The sequence below is a fragment of the Acomys minous genome (genome assembly GCF_964271855.1).
Source record: "Acomys minous genome assembly, chromosome: 13".
NCBI lineage: Eukaryota > Metazoa > Chordata > Mammalia > Rodentia > Muridae > Acomys > Acomys minous.
Genome location: NC_140495.1, coordinates 57,472,791 through 57,498,818, shown reverse-complemented (window position 1 = coordinate 57,498,818; position 26,028 = coordinate 57,472,791). Strand labels below are relative to the sequence as shown.

Sequence of the window (26,028 nt, the reverse complement as noted above, 5' to 3'; positions counted from 1 at the left end):
CTGGACGTTCTCTCATACTACCTGAAAAGCTTGCCTAGTATCGGTTGTGGTTCAAGTCTATTAACAATGAATTGTATTAGCGTGGTTAGAGTGAAACTCCTTTAATTTACCTCCAAAATCTTTTTTAAAAAGTATAGACTGTATGATGTATGATTTTTTTTTTAAAAAAAGCCTTAATTCTTAGTCTTGTTCCTCTGAGTGCGCTATGAATTTTTCTACTTTTGGCTGCTTTTAATTTCTGGGTTCCATCAAATTCATGATTTTCTGCTTTGCTGTCCTCCCCTCCCCTCCCTTGCCCTCCCCTCTCTTTTCCTCCTCCCCTCTCCTTACTTGACACTTTGCTCTGACTGCCGGGGAAATGAACTACTCCCAGGTGCATAAGCTCCAGCGAGCTCTCCTTTTCCTCCCTGGCATCTGCACTTTCCTCACACACATGCCATGGTCATCTTAGTCCGAATCCCTAGAGTCCACTGCAGACAACTGGGGTGAGACACCCCTCCCCCACCCTTCTCCACGTCCTCCGTGCTCTCTACCTTTCTGTGCAGTAAGTGACACTTGGAATTTTGCCCTAAGACTTGCTGAACTCCATTCATTACGACATTTTCTCTATCCTCCCCCGCACACCCTCACTGCAAGGCTTTAATGTCCTGGCCCTGGGGTGAGCTCCTGAGCACTGGCCGCAGCAGCCTGTGCGCACAGCCACCTAGTGCTTAGTTGTGTCAGGGTCCTGGGGTTGCTCAGCCCTGTCCACACAACCCAAGGGCTTCAGAATGAGCCACCTTCACGAGTGGCACCACACTCAGCACGGCTGAAGTCACGGCTGAGAGCCGCTGAATGGTAGTGCACTGGAAGTAATTTGTGGCTTTCTTCACATCTCTTTTTCCATTGTATTGATTTTCTTGGTTTGTTCTGCTTGAATTGATTACAGGAAGTGAAGAGACCTAAGAAGAGAGCTAGTGTATATAAAATTTTCTTTAAAAAAAAAAGATTTATTATCGTGTGTGTGTGTGTGTGTGTGTGTGTGTGTGTGTGTGTGTGTGTGCCCTCATGCACACATGTGCACATGTGAATACTATCAGAAACCAGTGTTGGGTCCCCCTTACGTGAGTTACGGGTGGTTGTGAGCTGCCTGAGTGAGTATTCTGTGGTTTGAGTCCTCTGCTAGAGCTGCAGGACAACTTAACTGCTGAGCCGCTTCTCCAGCCTCAAATGGAGGGTTTTCTACAGAAAGAAAACTCTGCAAGTAAGTAAGTAATCCATCAAAGGTCAGGTCTAAGCGGCTCAGCGGGGCCCTGGGCTCTGTGTCCCGATGAGGATGGTCTTCCTGCCCACCAACTGTATTTATGTCGACGCCTTTTCCTGTCTAGGATTAAGTGGCTACAAGATGGCAGTAAAGTCCTCTTCGGGAAAGTGCGTGGCGACTGCGTCTATGTCCTCATTGACACATCTCACTCGATGAAGAGCAAACTGGACCTGGTGAAGGACAAGATCATTCAGTTTATCCAGGTGAGGTGCGTCTGTCAGGTTCTCACGCTTGGCCTGCTGTGCCATGGATGCTTATGCGGTCGTCACTGCCTGCAGTGGCTCTGAGCAGCGGACAGGCCACACTGCGCTGAAGGGTCCCTGAGACAGCCAGTCCCTTTGCTATTCTAGAACTCTCAACACTCCCTGGCAAGCAGACCTGTCCTCTGTTGGGTCCTTTACGTCACTGTCACTCCTGGATCCCTTAAATGTGTGCCTCTACTTGCTGCTTGGAGTTGTCTCTAACATGTGGTAAACAACAGAAACCACTATTGTTTCCCAGATATTTATTAACTTGATTCTAACTCTCCTATGTCTGTTAGGGAGACTGTGTGAACTGGCCCCAAAGTTCAGATGGGAAGGCCTGGTAGGCTCATGCCGGAAGCCCCAGTTTCTGTCTCACTCACCTGGGCTGCCCCTGAATCACACTCTTGGAAGCATCTGGCTTCCTGAGTCCAGTCTGCATCCTGTATCTCACAGTATTGTCATGAGTCCATGTGCCGAGAGTAGAGAAATGTTTAAGAAATACAAAATGTAGCTCTTCGCTAGCTTCCCCAGGAGAAATGTAGGCTGACGAAAGGCAAATTAACAGGCTTGTACCCAAATAATGGCCTTTCCCAAGATATAGAGACCAAATAATGACATTTTTACTTTCTTTAAGCATTTAATATGCTTAGTCAGCATGGCATTAACATCAGTATTAAAGTTAGCATTTAATGCCAGAATACAATATTGCTTACACATACATATGTGGCGTATAATACTCTATATGTTCATAGATAACATCTGTATAGGCCAAACATCCAAATTGTACAATTTTTGACTTGAATGCCTTTTGTAGCAGAAACATTTTTTTTCAACCAAAAAATTATTTTTAGCTAGTTTCTAGAACTAAAAATGGATGTCCTGGAGATTGCCTCAAACTGAAAGTTCTCTTTGGTTTTGCTTACATTTGAGTGGTTTTATGGTTAAATAATAATTGTCTCTTACAGGAACAGCTGAGATACAAGAGCAAATTCAATTTTGTGACGTTTGATGGTCAGGCAATTGCTTGGCGGGAAAAACTTGCTGAAATCAATGAAGATAATTTGGAGAAGGCTCAGTCGTGGGTTAGAGACATTAAGGTAAATTGTCTGGTAGACTAGAGTGAGAGAAGTCTGAAAACATCCCATGTGCACTGAGCTTACTCACGGGATAGATACTGTTCAGAAATGGATTGCACTCCAAGAAGGGCAGTGTCTAAACATGGGCAGTCCTTGGCTACAAAGGTCTCATTCACCCAGTCTCATTGCTTAGTGTCTTAAAGTTTAGATGAGCATCTATTTTTAGTCACCGTCCCCCAGGATCCATGGGAGGTTGACTCCAGGACGTCCCCCTAGATCTTATAAGAGCCACAGATGCTCAAATTCCTAGTATAAAATGCTGTAAGATTTGCAGAGAGCCCCCCCCCAACCTCCCTTGTGCCCAAAATCATCTCTGCACAAGTCATAACACCCAGTGCATGTAACAGGTGTTATACTGCATTATGGGGAAGGAGCCTGTGTAGTTTCAAACAGGCACAATGTGTGTGTGTGTTTATGTATAGTGTGTATGCATATGGTGTGTGTGTTTATGTATGGTGTGTATGCATATGGTGTGTGTGTGTTTATGTATGGTGTGTATGCATATGGTGTGTGTGTGTTTATGTATGGTGTGTATGCATATGGTGTGTGTGTGTGTTTATGTATGGTATATATGCATATGGTGTGTGTGTGTTTATGTATAGTGTGTATGCATATGGTGTGTGTGTGTTTATGTATAGTGTGTATGCATATGGTGTGTGTGTTTATGTATGGTGTGTATGCATATGGTGTGTGTGTTTATGTATGGTGTGTATGCATATGGTATGTGTGTGTTTATGTATAGTGTGGATGTATATGGTGTGTGTGTGTGTGCAGATTTGTGTGTGTGAGTGCAGGCACACATGTGCCATGGAGCTCATCCGGAGACCAGAAAACAACCTTGTACGTTGGTCTCCATCTTCCATCTGGTTTTGGACAAGGTTTCTGTTCCTTTGCTGCTTCCATCCACCAGGGCAGCTGTTCTGGGAGCTTCTGAGACTTTTGGTCTCTGGCTTTCATCTCGTCATAGGGGTGCTGGGATGATAGGTGCACATGGTTGCACCCAGCTGTCACGTGAGTTCTGAGCAGTCCAGCTCAGTGTTCATCATTTGCATAGCAAGGGCCACCTCCTCAACCCCAGGCACCGTGTGTGTGTGTGTGTGTGTGTGTGTGTGTGTGTGTGTGTGTGTGTTCATTCCACAGTTGGTTGGATTTGTGAGTGTTTAACCTTGGACAAGGAGAGGTGGCTCTCTTTCCAAATCTGTCCTGGGCGCCAGTTGCAGCTTCGTGATGAAAACATTTCAGTGGATAACGTGCAGCTGTTCCTGACACTGAACTTAGCTCAGAAGCAGCAAATTCACGGAGGCAGGCAGTACAGTGTGAGCGTGTAAGGCTGAGATGGAGAGGGGAGGGGGCAGAAGGACGCAGCGGAGTCTCAACTCCTCCCTCAGGTCTGTGCTTTCTTGGCGACCTGGAAAGCTGTTGTTTCTTGTTGCACAGGCTGTTGGAAAAGATTTTCTTTTCTTAAATTTTCTCTCGCCTTGAGCCGCTCTGACTTTTGAATATACTCCAGAGCCATATGGCATTCTAGATATTTGAGAGACACTGAAAACTGAGGCAGGCCTATTAAAAAGTTGCTTAAAATAGCTATCACTGCCCGAGTCCAGCAGTGATTTGCTCAGCAACCACACCAGACACTGACTGATTAAACGGGCCTCCAGCAGACCCTGGCACGCCCCCAGGACCTTTCAGGGGTGCCTTTAAAGTGGGAAAAGAAGGAAGTGTGTTGTTTAGGAAGATAATATCTTTAAGTGACTGGCCGCCTTAGCCTGGCATGGAGGGTCAAGGTCGTACTCAATTTGCAAGCTTCTAGTCTTACCCATGCTCTCTCCTTTTTACAAAGAACCAGTGAGAAATAGGAGCTTTGCTGTCGCCCTGCAGCTCGCTGTAGATTCAGTCTTACGGGGTGAAAACGTCAGTGGGTTCCACGTGGTTCACATTGGTACTATTAACTGAACTTCCTTCCGAGCCTACCAGCTTTTCCATCAACACATTTCCAGCTGCAGTATCGCCCCAGTCTCCCCCAGCGGAGGAAGCGCCTTGCTCTTTCTTAGATACCTATGAACCTTCTTGCTTTTTTTTTTTTTTTTTTTTTTTTTTTGGATACACATGAACCTCACGCATTTGGAGAACACTGATTGGTATTTTCTAGATGTTCTTCAGATTTTGGGGTTTTTTTGTTTTTTGTTTTTGTTTTTTGGTGACGCTGAGAACTGAATCAGGGCCTTGCCCGTGGTAGGCAAGTCTCCTCCTTGAGCTCTATCCCTAGCCCTGAACTTTTTCAGGTTAGGTTAGTGTTGCTAAGTTGCCAAGCTGGTGTCGAGCTTGAAGTCTTCATGTCTCTCTTAAGTAGCTGGCATTACAGGTGTGTGCCACCAATGCTGGTTTTTTTCTAGGACAGTCTCTTGCTGCGTTGCCCAGGCTGGCCTCAAATCCAGCCTCTTATTAGCCTCCTGGAATCGCCAAACCCAGCTTGCCCTGACTTGTTTGTAAGAGCCCCCCGTTCTCAGTATTGATGTCCTGTCGGATTTTCCTGATGATGCCCTTGTTTCTCTCCCCCCTCTCACACCCCCTTCCCCCCCCCCCTGTGCACCCCCCCCCTCTCTCTCTCTCTCTCTCTTTCTTTCTTCCCACTTGCTTGGACTGGGCGTTGCTCTTCTTTTTGAAGGTTCTTCAGTTAGTAGCACAGACTGCTTTGGGAGGTGTTTCTATGGTTCCAGGGTAAGCTGCTAATGGGACAGCTTTCCCCACCAGCACTGTGAAAGCCACAGTCTATAGATTTATGGATTTTACTTAATTCCCGTAATTTCTATCAAGGTTGTTTTTTCTAGTAACTTTTAAATTTTTTACATTTTCTTTTTGTTGTTGTTGTTGAGCCATGAATTATTTAAAAACCATTATTTGATTTTTTCAAGTGTTGGGAGATTTTCAAGTTGCTGTTCTGTTATTAATTTTAACTCCCTGATGGCTGAAGGAATACTTGGCAAGATTTAAATGATTTTTAATTTTGTAAAATGTTTTTCATAACAAAATGTAAAACTTAGTAGGAATTATGGAGAATTTGGTAAAAAACACTTAAAATTATAGAATATGGCTACCACTGTGCTGGATAGTAAAGAAAATAACCATAATTGGCCATTTCTCTATTTTTATCACATTTTGCTCTGTGTGTTTTACAACCTATTGTTTGGTGAACATGTATTTAGAGTTTCTGTCTATGCACACTGAGCCTGATATCATTACCTAATGTTTCTTTTTGTCCTTAGTAATTTTCACTGCTGTGAAGTGTGTGATGAGCAAGGCCTTGTAACACATGCACATCCTAGCACTGGGGAGGCTGAGGCAGGGGGATGATGAGTTGGGAGCTTTCTTAGCTATCTAGTAAGACCTTGTCTCAAAACCAAAAAAAATTGCAAATGAACCAGCGGGGTATGTGTGTGTTTTGTTGGGATGTGTTACATTGTCTATGGATGGTTCAGAAAAGATTTAGTTGGTAAAATCTTGATTATTTGTTTTTGTTAATTTATCTCAATAGAAGCCCACTGGAACTCCAAAAAAAAAAAAATGCAAATGAGAACTAACAACCCCATCCCAAATCCTGAAGTGTACATACGAAGTGTGCTGTTAACACGGCTATTCCTGCTTGAACAAAATAAACCCGTGTTGTATCCCTTTCATCCTGTCGTCCCCAGCTTATCCAGTTGTTATATTTGAAGTGACTTTTTGTAGACATTAAGGGAGCTGGCCATGATTTTGGAAGCTCTCCGATCCCCGCGGAGTGATGGGTACTAGAAGCAGGTTTCCGCGTTACTGATACAGAAGGTCACGTCTACACTTTGGTCACCTGCTTATGGTGCGCCCTCAGTTTCCTCCTCCCGCGCTTTCTCGTGGCTCCTCCGGTCACTTTTAGTGTTCCGTTCATTTTGCTTTTTACTGCAGCGCTTTGTACGGTTTTCTGGATGCTCGTTCTAATGGCTCTCCTTATGCAAAGTGGTCGCTTTCTACAGCCCCTCATCCGATGTCTTCCGGTGTCAAGTGAACAAGGCTGATTTCAGTTTACGCCCTTTAGGTCCCATCCGCTTTAGGGGTGTTACTGAAACGGCTCTTGTATGTACGATCACTAGACGCTCCGAAACCTGCTTAAGCTGTGACACACGACGGGAGGCATTCAGGGAGCTAAGGATGGCCTTCTGTAACGGCTTCCGCATTCAGGGTTTGAGTTTCCAGCGTCGCTCCTTTTGCGCTGTAAATTTCCATTAGCCAGCCTCTAAAGGCGAGACTCCCAGCAATAGAAGCTCATAGCTCCCCGTCAGCCGCGAAGTAGGTATTTCCACCAGATGTGAGTTAACGGCTGGAGATTCATTTCTTTCAACACTTGAAACAACTTGGGCCACTTCCGTAGGTCTCTGTGGTTTCAGATGAGCAGTGGCTGCCACCCAAACTGGAATTCCTTAGTGGGTGCTGTAATGTGTTATTTCTCTTTGGCTGCTCTTAGGGATTTTTTTTTTCTCCTTAGTTTTCAGAAAAATTGCATCCAGTATATCTAGCTATGATTATCATAGATTTTTAACCTATTGGGATTGTCTCAGCTTCGTGAGTTGTAGTTTTTGTACTTTTTAGCAAACTTGAGGATTTGGAAAAACAAGATTTATTTTCATTATTTTCAATTATGTATATGTGTGTGTGTCTAAGGTAGGAATGTAAACATAAGTGCAGGTGCCCACAGATGTTGGAGGCATCACATCCCCTGGAGTTACACATGAGTGTGAGCCCCCCAGCATGTGTGCTGGGATGTAAATTTGGGTCCTCTGTAAGGACAGTAGACACTTGTAACCCCAGGGCATCTCTCTAGCCCTTGGGGATTTTAAAGAATCCATTCTTCTTGAATATTTTTTCAATTCTTTCCTCTCCTCTCTCTCTCTCTTTCTGGACTTCTTACAGCATTAATATTCTATCTCCTTTATTGCCCTAGAGATCTTGGGGGCATCAGCTGACCGCTTTTCTCAGACAAAAGAGCTATTTCTAGCTCTTTGTGTGATGGGTGATTTTTCTTTATTGTATTCTGGGCAATTTAGTTATTATGTCAGGAGATGCCCATGCCACTGAAGTCTTCTCGTTTTGCGGGAAGACACTGTATTTAGGTTTAGCCCCTTTGATCTGGCTTACCCTAGTGGGCTTTCACTCCAGCGGCAGTTTAGTTTGCAGAGCCTTCTCACACTGCTAGGTCTCCCATTCAGTTCCGGCTTGGTGCTACCACAGAGGTGGAAGGCGTATCCCTGGCCTGCCTGTTGCTGGTGGGTGACCTTCTGGGGACACAGAAACTGCTAAGTCTGAGTCTCCTTATACCACAGAGTAAAAATGCAGGAACTACATATGCTTTGCATATATGAACTATATGTACTCAGTAGATGTTTTTATTATCTCGGCACTGCCGCCACTTTTTCAACGGTTCCCTTCATGTGGGCAGCAATAAGCACTTCCCTTGTTCTCTCGCCCTTTTCCTTCACGCTGCAGCAATAAAACCACGCATCCAATTCCAAATAGAATAGGAAGCAGGGCCTCCCTCATATCCTCTGTTTGCCTGCTTATCCGTTCGTCTTTAGCAGTCCTCTGTGCCAGCCCCACGTTGAGGTGTCTTTGCCTATCTGCTCAGCTAGAGGGACCGCAGCCTATGCCAGGCACCACTGTGGCGGTGTCACCAGGCATCACTGTGGCGGGGTCACCAGGTGCCACTGTGGCAGGGTCACCATGGGGCTTGATAGCAGTCCCAGGCTTCCAGTGCTGCCACGGGAACCCTTCTCAAGACAGTTCAGTCCAGTTTGGTAAACTGTGGTCTAGTCCCAGCACAGCGCACAAAAAAGTGGGTCTTGGGTGCTTACCGAGTATCCATGGAGACTGAGTGGAGGCTGAGGAGAGAGGCCCGGGTGGGAGGAACCGCACAGGAGGAGTCACAGCTTCCCGATCTGTGACTGGGTTTGAGCCGCTTTTAATAGAAAGGGCGTTTAAGGCGCACGGTGAGGCTTGACAAGATTCGGCTGTAAACCGGATACTTGGCGTTCCTTTGGCCATCAGTCTCCATCTCCTTATCCGATTCTTATAAGGGAGCAGAGGCTGTTCACCATATGGCAGCTGGCGCTCTGGTCTCCCTTCTGCTCAGGGGTGTGAGGCCCAGGCACACAACCTCAGGATAACCTCCCTAGATCTGAACTGAGAGACAAGAGACTCCAGATGGAGCCCGCCAGTGCGAACCACAACAGTGGCATATGCAGACTGGTGACACTTCTTGGGTGGCAAAGGCAGTGGGCTGCTGGTCCATTTCATGGCTGACAGTCCCTGGTTTGCTGTGGCTAACCACAGCATCTGGTGTCCTGGTGCTGTTGAGGCGGGGCCCGGCCAGGCAGGCTTGCAAAGCAGTACTGGGGCCTTTGCTCCATGGTGTGAGGTCCCAAGCTAGGGTTTCCTGCCAGATGGCATTCCTGTGAACCATCCAGATGCCCTCGGCATAAATTTCCTCTGGCTTGGATCAGTCATGGTTGTTTTTCTTGCGGCTGAATTGATACCCCGGATCTGAGATGAGCGGGAAGGCTTCAGTAGGCTTCAAAAATCTTACAGTCCTATGTGTCTTACAGACAGAGATTACAGCTTGGCAGGGCTCAGTTTTTCATATGCTAAATAAAGTGCATTCTATCGAATATACACTTATCTGATTTCACCGCATTCTGTACTGACTCGTGAGATGTTCCTGTTATTGTTTTATGTGTTTGGTGACGTTGTTAAAAACCTATCATTATTTCACCTTGACACGCAATGTGTATATTCTTTATTTTTTATACAAAGAATTGTGGGTGATGTTATTAATGTTATATGTAAGAGAGAGAAATAAGCCATAATTTGTTTTCTTTGGCTGATTATGATTTTAATTTACGCAGTTAGCCTTTAATAGCCATGGGGAACTGGTCCTAGGATCATTCTCCTCCCCATGGCTACCAAAATTGACAGATGTTGCTTACATCAAATGGAGCAGGTTTGCGTGTGAACTATGCACATCCTTTTGTATGCTTTCGATCTCCTTCAAGTTACTTATATCTAACATGATCTAATCACTACTATGCCTATTATAGTTTAATGAATACTTACTGTGATTCCCCAAATAATAATTTGGGGAATACTAAGGTTTTTTTGATATTCAGTATCTGCGTTTTCTTCCTAAATATTTTCAACTTGGTTGACTGGATGCCAAGGATATGGAACCCACAGACAGAGGCTGCCAGCTGCGTTAGTTTGTCTATTCCCATCACACACAAAGCAGGCCGTCAGGACCCATGCAGTCACACGAGACTCAGTAATACACCCGTGCGTTCTCTACCCTCGCCTTTGTAGATTGGATTTATGCTAGAAACATTCACGTGCGCATCCTCAGACCATCAGTGAGACCACACTCACGTTTGCCAAATGCTAGGTGGCATGAATAAATCCCAAGCTAAAACAAAGTGCCGACAGCAAAGCCATCTTATCCAAGTTAGCATCTCACACAAAAACACACGGATGAACTTGCCGCAAGACTCTGTTGTCAAGACAGGGTTCCCACAGGCTTGGCCTCTAGTGGGCTTGGACCACTGGGCTATCGACTCTGATGACACTCCTGGGCTTTGGTGTCTTAGGATCACTGGTATTAAAGAATTGCCCAAAGAAATTTCAAAAACTCTCTCTCTCTCTCTCTCTCTCTCTCTCTCTCTCTCTCTCTCTCTCTCTCTCTCTCTCCCCCTCCCTCCCTCCCTCCCTCTCTCTGAGAACACATTTCACTTGCTTGTGTGATCTCTCTTTTCCCCTTGTAGGTTGGAAGTTCCACAAATACCCTGAATGCCCTGAAGATTGCGTTCGCTGATAAAGAAACAGAAGCAATCTACCTTTTGACAGATGGGAGGCCTGACCAGGTAAGCACTAGACTGGCTGTGAGGGCAGCTGAAGGATGTCCTGAGTGGTGAGGGGGGGGGGGCACGGGCGGTGAGGGGGGGCGTGGCAGGGGTGGTGGTGGTGGTGGTGGTGGTGGTGGTGGTGGTGGTGGGGAGGAGTGGGGCAGAGAAGCAGATCTTGGCTGGCTCAAAACTGTCATCCCACCTACACAGGAGGCTGAGGCAGGAGGATGGCAAGTCCACCATCTGCTTTGTTTAGAACGAATGCCAGGCCAACATAAGCGACTTAGCAAGACCCGGTCTCAAAGTTTTGTTTTGAAAAGCTTAAGAAGAGGGTTAGGGCTGAGAACCTGCCTAAGCATTCAAGGGGCTCTAGGCTCACTATTCAGAGTCCCTCTGTACCCCAAATCGGGGGTATTGAGAGCTATACTCCTGGTATAGGGACCTAGAACTGAGGCAAGAAAAGACACCAGGGGCTGGGTGTTGGTGGCGCATGCCTTTAATCCCAGCACTTGGGAGGCAGAGGCCAGCCTGGTCTACAGAGTGAGTTCCAGGACAGCCAAAGATACACAGAGAAAGCCTCTCTCAAAAAACAAAAAACAAAAACAAAAGAAGACACCAAGGAACCCCCTGTCACCTATAAGTCTGAGATACATTTATAGGCATCGTGATGGCAATGAGAAGTTTAGGCTTAGGGTGACCCATATTCCCAAACCTGGAGACCGTGCCCAGAGAAGGAGATGCCTGCCTCCCATTGCATGCTGGTTTATGTTGTATTACAAACCAGGACCGTGGAGATCGCTTGCAATTTCTTTCTTTTGAGGACTTAGTCTAAACATGTCACTGGGCAACGTCTTGGGTTCCCTCCCCAATTTTAGCTTCGCCCTCACCTAAACAAAGGCATGCCTTTCAGCTGAAATGCTCTTGGCTTTGTTTAGCCTGCCTAGAAAATATTTGAGAAGTTTTAGAAGAGCCTGTTCTGTTTCTTTCAAGCTTTGTGAATGAAAGACGAGCACTCCGGGCATTAAGTAAATAGGAGCATTTTCCAGGCCAGCACAATGTAAATTGACTGCTAAAGTGAGTTAGTATCAACATGTACCCTGCCTTGGGAGATGTTTATATGTACAGACTGCCTATTCTAAAATACCCTGTGTCAAATGGCCCGAGGATTAAATACTAAAGCCGCCGGCTTTTACCACTGCATTAGATTTATGGCAGAGACGTGGAACTTTAGCGAAATTGAATTCGGAATGCTTTTTCTGTCAACTTCTCTGTGCTTTCTATTCAGAAGCAGTGCGTGACTCTCTTGTGTATCCTGGGTGGTGTCAAGGTTTGAGGCTGCAAAAGTGATCCTCGCCTTAGGGAAATGTACCTGTAGGGAATGCGTAAGATATGTATACAGTTCATTTTGATATGATCCAGGGGCTGGGGTTGTCTGCTCTATGTCTGGCAGCACGGAGGGATGGATTCAGCTACGTGAGATGGACAGAAAGCTGGGGACGATTTTCTAGTGGAGGGAGGCCTTTCTACTGTGCCTGGAAAGGAGGAGAGAAAGCACCTTTTGAACAGAGGAGACCAAATCATCCTATGTGGTGGGTACAGAAGAGTGGGCACATGGGAGGTGGGTCATGCCCCGAAAAGGGCATGGTGGAGGTTTGTAGTGTAAGGCGAGGAGGTCCAAGTCAGGACTGTTGTTCAGGTTAAGAGGGTGAGTGTCAGAACAATGGGACTTTTCATAGGCACAGAACTTATCACCCCTCCTTAGTTTGGAAACATATCCCAATAATGTCAGGGACAAGCTGGCTGTGACAAGGCTTCTGCTGGGACCTTGACAAGGGCCCGTAAGCAGTGCCAGCTGGCAGCAGAGGGACTTGGGAGGGGACTCTCTTTAGAGCCCCTGGGCCTTAGTGCCCAGTTTGAGAGCAGGCGGTGGGGGAGAGGAGAAGGCAGGAAGGGGAGGGCAGAAAGGAGTTCGCTGCTTTCTGGCTCACCATGATCTTAGTAACTCAACTACAAGCACAATTAAGCGCAAACAGGTTTGAGGTGCTGGAGCAGGTAGCTGTCCTGAAGCCGCAAGAAATATGAGGATAACTCAGTAACTCAGGGATTCCAACATCATAGCTTTCCAAAGACCTACACACATGCATTAATATATCCAAAATACACTCATGTCATTTTCTGAAGATCAGTAGCTTTCCTGAGAGAGACTGTGGCTCATTTAAACAGGAAGCACCAAGGAGGCAGGTAACAGCTAAAGTCCAAAGAATGACAATTACCCAAAATGTAACTTATGAATGCTTAGAAGAGTTTGTTGTTTATATCTGCCTTTTCATACTTTTGCATTAGATCAGTGGACATCCATGTACTGCATGCTTCTGTGGTCAGGCCAGCATTAGATCCATGGACATCCACAGACTGCTTGGTTATGTGGTCAGGCCTGTGTTGATGACCAAATGCTAGCTGCATGCCTTGATGCTTTTAGGGACTCTTATAAACTTCCTCTTTGGGACTGAAAAGAGCTGGCACCCTCTGTGAGGAGCACAGGGAAGAGTCCCTGGGCCAAGAAACGCTTCCTCACTGTTTCACACAAGTGTGAGAGGCTCTGGCTCCTCCGCTTGCTCCACAGCCCAGAGGAACCTGTCAGATAAATATTTGTGGAGAGCCAGCGCAACCCAGGCTGCTGCAGAGAGAGGTTGATGTTGATCTGAGCCTTCCTTCTCAGTGCTCCGGGGGTGTAAACCCGCTGCAGCAACCTTCAGGAGGCAGAAGATAGGAATGGCTGTTTCACTGTGTTCCAGTCCAGGGCGCACCATTCCACTCTCCAGCTCTCTAATGCCACAGGGGGCACTGGAACACCATGTTGGTTTATCACTGTAGGGCCTGGGGCCGGGTGCAGGTGGTGGGCTTACAATGTTGCCCCGAGTGTGCCCTCCCCTCTAGCTGGATAGGGCAATAGGGATAGCTTAGAGGTGGGGACATGGTTAGAAGCTCACCCAACACCATCCATCAGAGCATCCTTGCGCAAGTGTTCTTTAACCAGAACTTCCTCATCTGTGCTTCAAGGCGAGTCCTCCTTCCTCACAGGGCTGCTCTGAGGAAATAAATGATGTGATATCTCCATAAGGGAGCTCCCTAAGTAGTGACTGAGTACCAGGGCTTCTCTTCTCAGCCTGAAGTTACAAAATAGTGAAGAAGATGGACAAAGTGCTGGCCTCCAGTGAAGCTTTTAGTGGGACGAGAGTCAGCGAGCAAGTAAATGCGTGATGTCACATAGCTAATGAAGGGGAGACACCAGCTAGGTTCCCAGCACGCTGTTGGAATGAGAGCACTGTTGTCTCCTTCGTCTCTCAGGTATCTCAGCTGTAAGTCTATACCAGAGCAGGGCCTTGCTGCCCTGGCAGCGTCTATTTGGTTAGCAGAATGTAGGTTTGCCTCTTGTCTGCTTTGTAGGGTTGAGGAGCAAAAGCTGAATGCTCCTAGTAAGAAACGAGACCCCAATATCCACCTCTCTAAGGCCTTGTAGCTGACACGAGAAGGAGGGTCAGCTCATCACGACATCCAATTGGTGTTTGCCTAGTAAACCAGCGGATGGTCAGAGGAGAGTCGAGGCTAGAGTTAAATGCAGACTGAGGATGTGTTTTGGTGATGGCTTACGCAGGCTCAGTCTCTGGGGACCATTTAGACAGCAGCCTCCCCAGGGAAGGCAGCTAGCTGAGAGTAGACTTCCCTCTCACTCGTTGCCTTTCCCCTGCGGCTTCATGAAATAGTAGACAAAGCAAGGTTAAAGGGCAAAGGGCAGGCACCACAGGTAGAAGATGGAACTGTTTGAAGGAAGCAGCCAGCTGAATGATCAGAGAGGAACTCCTAACAGTGAGGACACAGCGGAGGGCCTTGGGACAACTGGAGACAGTTTCTGAAGGCACTAGTTGTGCTGTGATGGGGAAAATGATGGCAGAGGATTCTTTCCTGGGAAGTAAGAAATAGTACCATGACTTGGTCCTCACCAAGAGGCAATGTTCATCATACACCAGGGACCAAGCCGTCTGTCTGTCTGTCTGTCTGTCTGTCTGTCTGTCTGTCTGTCTGTGTCTGTCTGTCTGTGTCTTTGTCTGTCTGTCTGTCTGTCTGTCTGTCTGTGTCTTTGTCTGTCTGTGTCTGTCTGTCTGTGTCTGTCTGTCTGTGTCTGTGTCTGTCTGTCTGTGTCTGCGTCTGTCTGTCTCTCTGTGTGTGTGTGTGTGTGTGTGTGTGTGTGTGTGTGTGTGTGTTTGTGTGTGTGTGAACTTGGTGATGTTGGGAGACCTAATCATACAGAGCCCCTAGCTCTGTGTAACTCGGAGGGAATAACTGGGGAAGGCAGAATAGCAAGCAAGTGACAGATGATTAAGAGCTATATCAGTAGGGGCGAGAAACCCAGCTGTGGCTGTCCTAGATATATAACCAGCACACATGTGTCCCAGAAGGCAGGCTTCCTCTTGGCTTCACGGTCCATCGTCTTTAAATATGTTTTCCATCCTTGTGGTCCCAGCCTGGCTGCTGCTGCTCCAGGAGAAAGATCATTTTCCAGGAATGGAGAAACACATTAGCCTCTTATGTTTGTCTTTTTTATTGAGAAAAGAAATATCTCCCTGAGAATGTCTAGGTCTCTTCAGACAGAATTCCTAACTGAGAAAGGTAACTTGTACTGCATTGTCATTGATGATTTTTCTGCTTTTTTTTTAAAGCTGAGAAGGTTATTGTCACGAAAAGAAAAGCAGTGTCTTTATAGTTGAGGGACAAGAGGAATGGATCAGCAGCCAGTCCCTCCAAAACCACCTCACTCGATGCCTGGAAGGCATCCGATGGTTGTAAGGAATAACCAGGAATTTAGGCTGTCCTAGCCAGTGTGCTGTTGCTGTAAACAGACACCATGATCACAGAAATTCTTATAAAAGAAGGCGTCTAATTGGGACTTGCTTACAGACGTCTAATCCATTATCATCATGGCAGAGAGCATGGCAGCACACAGGGCTCAGAGCACTATATCCGTATCCTAAGGCTACAGGAAGAGCAGGTGACATTGGGCCTGGCATGAGCTTCTGAACCCCCAAGCACCCCGCCCCCACCCGTGACACACCTCCACCAGCCAGGCTACTCCAAAAGTCCACACATCCTAATCCTTTCAAATAGTGCCACTCCCTATGAGCCTGTAAAGGCCATTTTCATTCAAAACACCACATAGGCCCTAACCTAAATGCCCAGTGCTTGGAAGAACTTTGAACAAATGGTTCTTTTCTTTTTCTCTCCCTCTATCTCTCAGAAACAAATTGCCTACAACATGGCAAAAAACTGAAATTATTCTTTTGTTGTTTTTGTTTTTGTTTTTGTTTTTTGAGACAGGGTTTTTCTGTTTAACCTTGGCTGTCCTGGACTCACAGTGTAGACCAGGCCAGCCTCGAACTCACAGCAGTCTGCCTGCCTCTGCCTCCTGAGTGCTGAGATTAAAGGAGTGTGCCTCCATGCCCAGCTGAAATGATTCTTTTGGTAGAGATGTTTGGAAGCTAAATTGGGAAGCCAGGGATCCACTCTGTGGGAACTCAGTGGCTAGGGGCCCAGTCTGTGGGAGCCCAGTGGCCAGGAACCCACTCTGTGGGAACTCAGTGGCCAGGAGCCCACTCTGTGGGAGCCCAGTGGCCAGGAGCCCACTCTGTGGGAGCCCAGTGGCCAGGAGCCCACTCTGTGGGAACTCAGTGGCCAGGGGCCCACACTGTGGGAACTCAGTGGCCAGGAGTCCACTCTGTGGGAACTCAGTGGCCAGGAGCCCACTCTGTGGGAACTCAGTGGCCAGGGGCCCACTCTGTGGGAACTCAGTGGCCAGGAGCCCACTCTGTGGGAGCCCAGTGGCCAGGAGCCCACTCTGTGGGAGCCCAGTGGCCAGGAGCCCACTCTGTGGGAACTCAGTGGCCAGGAGCCCACTCTGTGGGAGCCCAGTGGCCAGGAGCCCACTCTGTGGGAACTCAGTGGCCAGGAGCCCACTCTGTGGGAGCCCAGTGGCCAGGAGCCCACTCTGTGGGAGCCCAGTGGCCAGGAGCCCACTCTGTGGGAACTCAGTGGCCAGAGCCCACTCTGTGGGAGCCCAGTGGCCAGGAGCCCACTCTGTGGGAGCCCAGTGGCCAGGAGCCCACTCTGTGGGAACTCAGTGGCCAGGAGCCCACTCTGTGGGAGCCCAGTGGCCAGGAGCCCACTCTGTGGGAGCCCAGTGGCCAGGAGCCCACTCTGTGGGAGCCCAGTGGCCAGGAGCCCACTCTGTGGGAGCCCAGTGGCCAGGAGCCCACTCTGTGGGAGCCCAGTGGCCAGGAGCCCACTCTGTGGGAGCCCAGTGGCCAGGAGCCCACTCTGTGGGAGCCCAGTGGCCAGGGGCCCACTCTGTGGGAACCCAGTGGCCAGGAGCTCACTCTGTGGGAACTCAGTGGCCAGGGGCCCACTCTGTGGGAACCCAGTGGCCAGGAGCCCACTCTGTGGGAGCCCAGTGGCCAGGAGCCCACTCTGTGGGAACTCAGTGGCCAGGAGCCCACTCTGTGGGAACTCAGTGGCCAGGGGCCCACTCTGTGGGAGCCCAGTGGCCAGGGGCCCACTCTGTGGGAACTCAGTGGCCAGGAGTCCACTCTGTGGGAACTCAGTGGCCAGGGGCCCACTCTGTGGGAACTCAGTGGCCAGGGGCCCACTCTGTGGGAGCCCAGTGGCCAGGAGCCCACTCTGTGGGAGCCCAGTGGCCAGGAGCCCACTCTGTGGGAACTCAGTGGCCAGGAGCCCACTCTGTGGGAGCCCAGTGGCCAGGAGCCCACTCTGTGGGAACTCAGTGGCTAGGGGCCCAGTCTGTGGGAGCCCAGTGGCCAGGGACCCACTCTGTGGGAGCCCAGTGGCCAGGGGCCCACTCTGTGGGAGCCCAGTGGCCTGGATGCTCTTTCCTGTGTCTTCAGTACTTTACACAGTCCAGACTACAGCCCACCTAGCATGGCCTCTACACTTAGGTGTGCTTAAAGTTGAGGTGATTCTATTAGACAAAGCTTTTTTTCTACCACAACATGAGAGGGACAAGACCATGGCCTTTGGGTCTCCATGCTCTTTGGTAGGCAGTTTGCTTATTGACTTGAATTTATACACAGTCAAAAAGTCACTCAGAGTACAAGCAAGTCCTATCTCAGAACTTGACTGCCTATGGAAAAAACTGAGAAGTTTTCACACGGCACCGTTTTCTTTCTCTTTCACCCTTCCCCATTTCCCTGATTATCATTTCAGCCGCCAGAAATGGTGATGGACCACGTCAAGCTCTTTCAGAATATTCCTATCTGTGCCATCTCCTTCAATTACAATGATGAAGTGGCGAATGAGTTCTTGAAGGAGCTTGCCGCTTTGACCGGAGGGGAGTTCCGCGCATATGACTTTGGTTGCAAGGATCCCATCCTGCAGGATATTCAGGTGGGGACTCCATGTGCTGCACGAGATGGCTCATTCATTCATTCATTCGTTCATTCATTTAAGTGTTACAAGGTCCGGGAGATCAGGGACAGCACCCGAGCTGGGAGAGGTGCAGCCAGATGTAAGCCTAAGCCAATGCACTGCTGATGCTCCAGGGTTTCTCCAAACGTGGCCTGAGGATCTGAGGACTTGTGACAGTGTGGACCTTGATTGAGGTCGCAGGTACAAGCCAGGAATTCCAATAGCTAGAATGGCCCTAATATCTTAGTACATTTTGTTTTCTTCTATATTTTATAATAGGAAGTTTCAAATATACTCAAAATCCAGAAGTACATGGATCCAATTTAACCAGCACCCAACTCAACAATCAGCTCAGGGGTCTGTTTTAAAAACAAGGATCCCCAGGGATCCATATGTTAAGGGTGGGTTCTTTAAAAAAAAATACATTGTTTTACTTTAAAAAAAAAAAGATTTTATTTATTTATTTTACATACGAATGCTCTATCTGCACATGCGCCTGCAGGCCAGACGAGGGCTTCAGATTCCAGCATAGACGGTTGTGAGCCACCATGTGGTTGCTGGGAATTGAACTCAGGACCTCCAGAAGAGCAGACAGTGCTCTTAACCACTGAGCCATCTCTCCAGCTCCACTGTTTTTGTGTATATGTATTTGCCTGCATCTATGGCAGTATGCCGCAAGCATGCCTGATTCCTATGGAGGCCCCCAGAGGGCTTCAAATGCCCTGCAGTTACAGATGGTTGTGAGTCACCATGTGGCTGCTAAGAATAAAACCTGGGTCCTTTGCAGGAGCAGTCAGTGCTCTGGGACACTGAGCCGCTTCTCCAGACCACACATGTAAGGCTTTTAACTACTGCTGTGTAAACATGTGTGTGGGAAACTTTCAAAACGGTGCAGATGCCACGTAGCTACCTCCTAACTTCTCAGGGAATGTAACCGTGTGACAAAGCGATTCACTCTGATGGTTGAAGTGGGGAGTCAAGTGTCCCCTGGCCCTCTGGTCCTGGCCTGAGGGTCTGAACTCAAGGAGAGCCTCTGTAGAAATGCCGGGTTGTTGCTTTTTTCCCTTCTTGTATACCCAAGTAGAGACTTGAAACTGTATTGGGAATTATCAGGACAAATCAGAGACCACACAACACTTAGACAGAGGAGCCTACCTGAGTCTGAGAACTGAGCCAGGCGAAGGATCAGAGGGAGCTGTGCTCCGGGATCACCCAAGGCTGGGAATAGTGCTGACTGGGTCCATTTCCTGGGAATGAAACACCTTGCCCTTCTTTGGGTCCTTTGCAAGGGCATCCAGTGCTCTTTGGGTATTGTGTAGAAGACACAGAGGATGATACTTCCTTATAGACATCTTTAGGACAAGGCTTGAAAGGACGCAACTATTTCCAAGTAATTTAACTGCATGGATCATAGAACAAATCCCCCAAATAATGAGAGGGAAACAAAAATAGCTACGTGATGCCCAATCAAATATTACCAGGCCTGCAGAACAGCAGGAAAATGCCTACCTATAATGAAAAAAAAAAAGCATTGTACCTGATGTTAAGGTGTATGTGTGTGTGTGTGTGTGTAAGTGTGTGTGAGTGTGTGTGTGAGTGTATGTGCATATGTATGGGAGCTTGAGTGTGTGTGAATCTGTATATTTGTGTGAGTGTAAGTATGAGAGTGAGTGTGTATATGTGTTTGAGTGTGTGAGTAGGTGTGAGTACATGTGTGTGAGTATATATGAGTGTATATGTGTGAGTGTGAGTGTGTGTGAGTGTGCATGTAAGTGTATGTGAGTGTATGTGCATATGTGTGGGAGCCTGAGTGTGTGAATCTGTATATTTGTGTGAGTGTAAGTATGAGAGTGAGTGGTGTGTATATGTGTGTGAGTGTGAGAGTGTGTGAGTAGGTGTGTGTGTGTGTGTGTGTGTGTGTGTGTAGCTGTGCTAATGAAGACAACATGGTTTAGGGAAGAGAAGAGCTACCATGGAGCAATTGCAGGAATACCCAGGCACAACACACCTGAGCACTTTTAAACATAGGGTCAAAAACAATTCAAAGGGGGGAAGCTCTCCTTTTAAACAAATAAGTGGAACAACTAACCACTCACAAGCAAAATGATGAGCCTCCGCCTAAGTGCTGATCTTCCACACATAGACCATGCACATCAAAGTACATAGATCATGGGCATGAATACAAAACTCGAACTTACAGCAGTTCTAGAGAGAAGCTTGGCCTTGTAGCTACTCAGAAAGCTGAACCAAGGGGATCAGAAGTTCCAGACTTGCTTGGGTTGGGTTTAGTCTAAGACCGGTGTACTGGCTTTTTTAAAATGCCACCTAGACACATTCTAGAGCCATCTGGGAAGAAGAACCCATAATTGAGGGGTCGCCTCCATCAGATTGGCAGGTGAGTCTGTGAGCATCTTCCTGACGGATGGTTAGTGTGGGAGGGCCCAGCTCAGCATGGGCAGTGCCACCCCCGGCCAGGTGGTCTCGGGAGCAAGCCAATAAGGAATGTCCCTCCATGGCCTCTTCTTCAGTTCCTGCCTCCTGGTCCCTGCTCCAGTCCTTTCTCTGACTCCTCTCAATGGAGAACAGTGATGAAGATTAAATAAACAGAAAGCAAACTGGAATAGCCAGCCTGGGAGAGTTCATGAGACCCTGTCCTAAACGTAAAGAGCGACTAAGATATACAGGTTGGTGGTAGCGCGCTTGCCTAGCATGTACAATTCCTAGGGACCTAAAGACAAAAAACCAAAAGTCCCCATTTAGGAAGCCTGCAGAACACACATATGTTCTACCGAAGAGGCCCTACAGATGTGCTAAAGAGGCACAGGAAAGGAGGCGGGGTCCCACCAGCCTTAGAGGAACTCCAGGCACTGTCACTCCACGTCCTTCAGAACAGGGGGGAAACTAAGTGCTGGGGGGTTGAGGTGAACCCGGGTCACTCTTGGTTGGAGTATAAAATACAGTCAGGCTGCAAAGCAATCTGGCAATTTCCATAAAAGCAAAATATTTAATTACTGTATGATCCGGTCCTTGGTCTAGCGGGCATGCATTTCGGAGAGTGAAAGCTTATATTCATATAAAGTATAAGTCACCCTGCATCTATCAAAGAAATTGAGTCCATAGCTAAGTGGTTTCCTTGAAGGTGACTCCAGCCCCAGATGACCTCACTGCTGAATTGTACCAAATATTTAAGAAGAGAGTAATGCCAATTCACATGCAAGGATCTGGATGTGACCCTCTGTAATGGAAGAAAGATGAGTTTTGCAGATAGATTTTTCCTAAGACTTTGTGAGGAGGGAGTGCTTCCCCACACTCCTACAAGCCTGTAAGACAGCTGCTATTCTTCAGGTACAAATATACCAAAGCTGTAAACAAAATTAACAAATAAAAGTCAATACATAGAACACCTGACACCCCATAACCATTCTGGACTTGGTGCAGAAATGCGATGCTAGCTCAACATCTCAAGATCAACATGCAACTCACTGTATTGACACACTTACTTTTGCTTTTGCTGTTTTATTTTTTGTTTGTTTTTTGTTTCATTTTATGTGTATGAACATTTGGCTGGCATGTATGTCCATGGGCCACAGGCATGCCTGGTACCCATGTAGGACAGAAGAGGGTCCTCTGGAACTGGATCATGGATGTCTGTTCCTTTGGGAACGCAGCCAGTGCTCTTAACTGCTGAGCCATCTCTCCAGTCCAATACTGTTATTTTTATTTATTCTTTCAAATGTTCACACATATACGCATCCTCTATTATTCTCTCTGAACTCGCCCAGGGCCCACCAATCCATCTCCCTGATGACTTCATGTCCTTTTAAAAATTTGGCATTAATGGCTTCCTGAGTCCAGTTAGTGCTGGCTCGTGTGACTGGGTATGGGGCCATCTACTGGTCGTGGGCAGCTGTCAACTGCCAATAGTTCCTCAAGACAAAACAAAACCTCAGGCTGGAGAGATGGCTTAGTGATTAGGAGTACTTGGCTCCTCTTCCAGAGGACCCAGGTTCGGTTCTCAGCACTCCACGTGGCAACGCGACAACCACCAACTGCAGTTTCAAGGGACCACACACCCTCTTCTGGTGCCCCAGTTAGTGCTCAGAAGCATAAGGAATGAAGGGCCCCAGCAGGGAAGGAAGCCCATCGCTCTGTCCACACAGCAGCCGCAGCGCGGTGGGAAAGCTGATGGAACACACGAAGGAGTTACTGGACCTAATCGTTTACTTTAGCCAGATTATAAGTCATAAGAGTAAATGCACCCAAGCCAACTTTGTTTCTCCCTGTCACTCTGGCATTATGGGGCAGAGACGGTGGGCCCTGAGAGTTTGCTGGCCCTCAGCGTAACTGAAAGCTGAAGTCTCTGGTTCCCTGACAGCCTTGCGTTTGAGGCAGAACGTGGAAAGGGATAGGGGAAGCCACCTGATATCAATGTCCTATCCTGAGCTCTGTGTGCCTGCATCCGTGCATTCACATACACCCCTCCCCCTCCCTCCCCCTTCCTTCCCTCCCCCTCCCTCCCCCTTCCCTTCCCTCCCCCTCCCTCCCCCTCCCTCCCCTTCCCCTCCCTCCCCCTCCCTCCCCCTTCCCTTCCCTCCCCCTCCCTCCCCTTCCATTCCCTCCCCCTCCCCCTCCCTCCCCCTCCCTCCCCTTCCCTTCCCTCCCTTCTTCCCCACCCATCCTCCCCCTTCTCCCCCCCCCCTCACACACACCAGCAAACTGATCCTATGTAAAAGGCAAAGGATTTATCATTACCAAAATAACTTTTCTAAAGAATGAAGTTAAAAGAACAAAGGGCCTCCCTACGTAGCCCAGGCTGGCCCCAAACTCTTGCCTCTCTTACCTCAGGGCTGAGGTTGAAGGCGCATGCCACAAAGCCTAGATGGAAAAAAAAAATGTTCTTAGATAGGATATAAAAATTATAAACCATAGACAAATAAATTGGTCATTTGGAATAAATCAAAGTTCGAAGCTTCTCCTTGGAAAAGACTGCTACAATATTGAAAAGAAATCCTGCAAAGTAGGAGAGGAAATGTTTTCAAATTCGATGTCTACATAATGACTTATACTCAGAATATTAAAAAAAAAAAAAAAAACCAACTCAAAACCTAACAGTGAGGAAACTCAAACTATGGGCCAAAATTTTAAGCAGACACTTTATTAGAAAGAATTTAGCTGCGACCAGGTTGGGGAGTTACAGGGAGGAACACACTGAAGACGCAAAGCCGGGAGGTCCGTGAGTTCAAGGCTGACCTGGGATCTGCAACAATACTCTGTTTTAGGGAAAAACAAGATAGCAGTAAAAGGATACATGTGTGATAAATAACACAAAAGGTTGCTCATCGAGATTAGCAACAAGAAATCCACATTAAAAACTACAAGTAGACGCCATTATGCAAGTGTTAGAACGACAGAGAGTCAACTCCTATCTATGTGACGTATTTGCAGCAATAGGGAAGGCCTGGGACTCAAACCTTACTGGCAGGCTTCTAGGCTGGACAGCCGTTTTGGAGAACGGTTTTGTAGTTCCTCCCAAACAGTGACATCACCATGCACATGATCCTAGGCTCCTGTTTACCAAAACAATTAGAAGCATATGTCCACACAAATGACTCACACTTACCTGTAACAGCCCAAGCCTGGAAACAGCTCAGATGGCCTTAATCGAGTGAATGAATAGATTTTCATATGTGTTACTTAACAGTAAAATGAATGAATGGTGGATTCACACCATAATGTGAGTGAATTTCAAAACAGTTATGGGTGAAGGGAGCTCCGGAGGATTCAGGCATTTATTGTATGATTCCATTTGTAGAAAATGCAAACTAATACATAATGACAGCATACGTTGAGTGATTGCTTGGTAACCAGGGAGAGGGGTTGTAGGGAGGAGGCCAGATTTACAAATGGGGAGCGTGTGGATATGTTTACTACTTTGTTATCATGACATCACAGGTGGGAATATAAATTCCTTTTATCGTATGTGAGTAATAAACCATAAAGCTGGTTGGTGAAAGAATCCGTGAGGTTCTCTCGGTTCTCCTCAGCCTGATGCAGCGAGACATCTGTCCGGGGAGTTTGTGATCCATCCGTTTGTCATTTCAGCAGGACGAAGATCTGACCCTCTTGCTTCAGGAGATGCAGCGGGGCTACAGCGACCTGGAGAAGATGCAGGGGCTCTACTCCGAGTCCTTAGCCTTGGACTGGTGGTACAACGGGGGAAAGGAAGGGGACAGCAAGTGAGCTGCCAAAGCGCCTGTCCCCCTGTGGCTGGGCCCTCTCCCTGACTCTCCCCCCCTGCCCCCCCTCCACCCCACCCCACCCCCACTCCCACCCCCTCCCCCATCTCCACCCCCCCCCCACTCCCTCAGCTCCTCCCTCCTGCTCTCCTCTTTCTGAAGGGCCTCAGGGGATCTAGTGAGAGAGCATGTAATCTGGTCATGTTAGGGTTGGTTTGTTTGTTTGTTTGTTTTCTGGAAAGAGGGTGTCTAATAACAGTGGGCTTGAGGAGGCCCGTATGCCCTTTTTGTTCCCCGTGCAGTATAGAGAGCCCTACTTGGTAGGAGCGGTGCGGAGGTGGAGACTGGGCGGAGGGATCATGGCAAGCCTGAGGCTTGAGCTGCCTCTGTGTAACTCTGACAGACATCTTAGCTTCCTCTCTCGCCTTTCCATGGCCTGTGGCGACAGGTTGGGGAAGAAACTTCTTCTAACCCTCTCCAGCCTGAATCAAGCTTCTTATTCGTGGGTCCAGCAGCATCGCAGCTGATCCCAACCCTCGGGAAATGTATCAGGTCTTATGAAAGTGCAGACATTTGTGCCTATGCCGCCATGAAAATATCTAGACGGTAGACAGCAAGTGGAAAGACTGAAAATACATATTAACCAGGATTTTTTTTTTATTCATCTAAACAAAGTCTTCCTGTTAACAAATTGAGCATTAACACAGGTGCCAAATTAGGAAAAAGAGCTCTGTCCCATAGTGAGTTGTCTTAGAAGGAGATTTTGCAGTGTTTTCCTTTGGGAATTTGGGAACACACAAATGTGCTTTCTTCTAAATTTTGCAAATAAACTGAAAACTAAATAAGTAAACATCTCTTGAGTATAAGCTAGCTTCTCTGTTCTTTCACTCAGCACCTTAGCTATCTTCCCTGTTTAAACAAAGAAAATCTAAGCAGAATGGCAGGTTGTTTGTTACTTAGAACTTGGGTTTTATCTGTCGTCTGTAGTTATCTGACCAAGTAGCAGGTTCGATGTTGTTTTGTTTTCTCTTTTGAGGTGCTGGAGTCAGAGACACTTTACTATTGCAGGCGGCACACTTCAGGCAAGTTAATCTCCAGGAGGCTGTTTTCCCATCTGTAAGGTGGCTGAGTGTAGGAATCCACAGCAGAACTCAGACTTAACAGAGAAAAGAGCAGAAGGCAGTGCCTTGGGCTCCTGACCCCACACGTCTCAGCTTCCTTTTTAGTTAATGACATTAGCAAAATTATTTCTTCCACTTAGATATTAACAACAGACTACCAATTTGAAGTTTTCCATTACGTGTGTAAGAAAAAATAGACATAAAAAAATAAATGTAACAGTCTCCAAATCTTTTTTCTTTTAAATGAGGCAAACCCACAGGGTACACGCTATGGGTATAGTCATACAAAGGATGGAACGTGGGACGGGACCCACACACACACACACAGGTGTCCTGTGCCTGCTGTTTTCAGAGCTCATAGACAGAAATGTCTGGGAAGGGCTTTGACAATTTCTGGATCCTTCCTGGCCTTAGGGACTCTTCAGAATTGTTTGCTGCCGCCATCTTTGCAAGTGTAAGAAGTCTAAGCTTTTACAAGAGCCTGCTGGATGACACTTGGCTTAGAGAATCAGATTTCCATGTTTGTGTCACGAGGGCTCCAGGTAGTCAGTGTGTGATGAGGTTCCCTGGGCCATAGATGACAAAACTGAAGAAGCATATC

The 26,028-nt window shown here is 47.5% G+C and overlaps 1 protein-coding gene across 7 annotated transcripts in view; it reads left to right on the top strand.

Annotated features, from left to right (window-relative positions):
- VWA3B (von Willebrand factor A domain containing 3B) overlaps positions 1-26,028 on the top strand; it is a 185,507-nt gene that overhangs the window by 96,207 nt on the left and 63,272 nt on the right. For 6 of the 7 annotated variants that reach the window (XR_014773982.1, XR_014773983.1, XR_014773984.1 and 3 more), the window contains 5 exons: positions 1,368-1,506; positions 2,514-2,645; positions 10,517-10,615; positions 17,870-18,049; positions 24,173-24,306. Coding sequence is in view for 2 of the 7 variants with exons in the window: in XM_084754603.1 (XP_084610729.1) it covers positions 1,368-1,506; positions 2,514-2,645; positions 10,517-10,615; positions 17,870-18,049; positions 24,173-24,306 (684 nt within the window). In the remaining 5 variants the exon portion in view is untranslated. The remainder of the gene's footprint in view (positions 1-1,367; positions 1,507-2,513; positions 2,646-10,516; positions 10,616-17,869; positions 18,050-24,172; positions 24,307-26,028) is intronic. The other variant, XR_014773985.1, reaches the window with a different exon arrangement.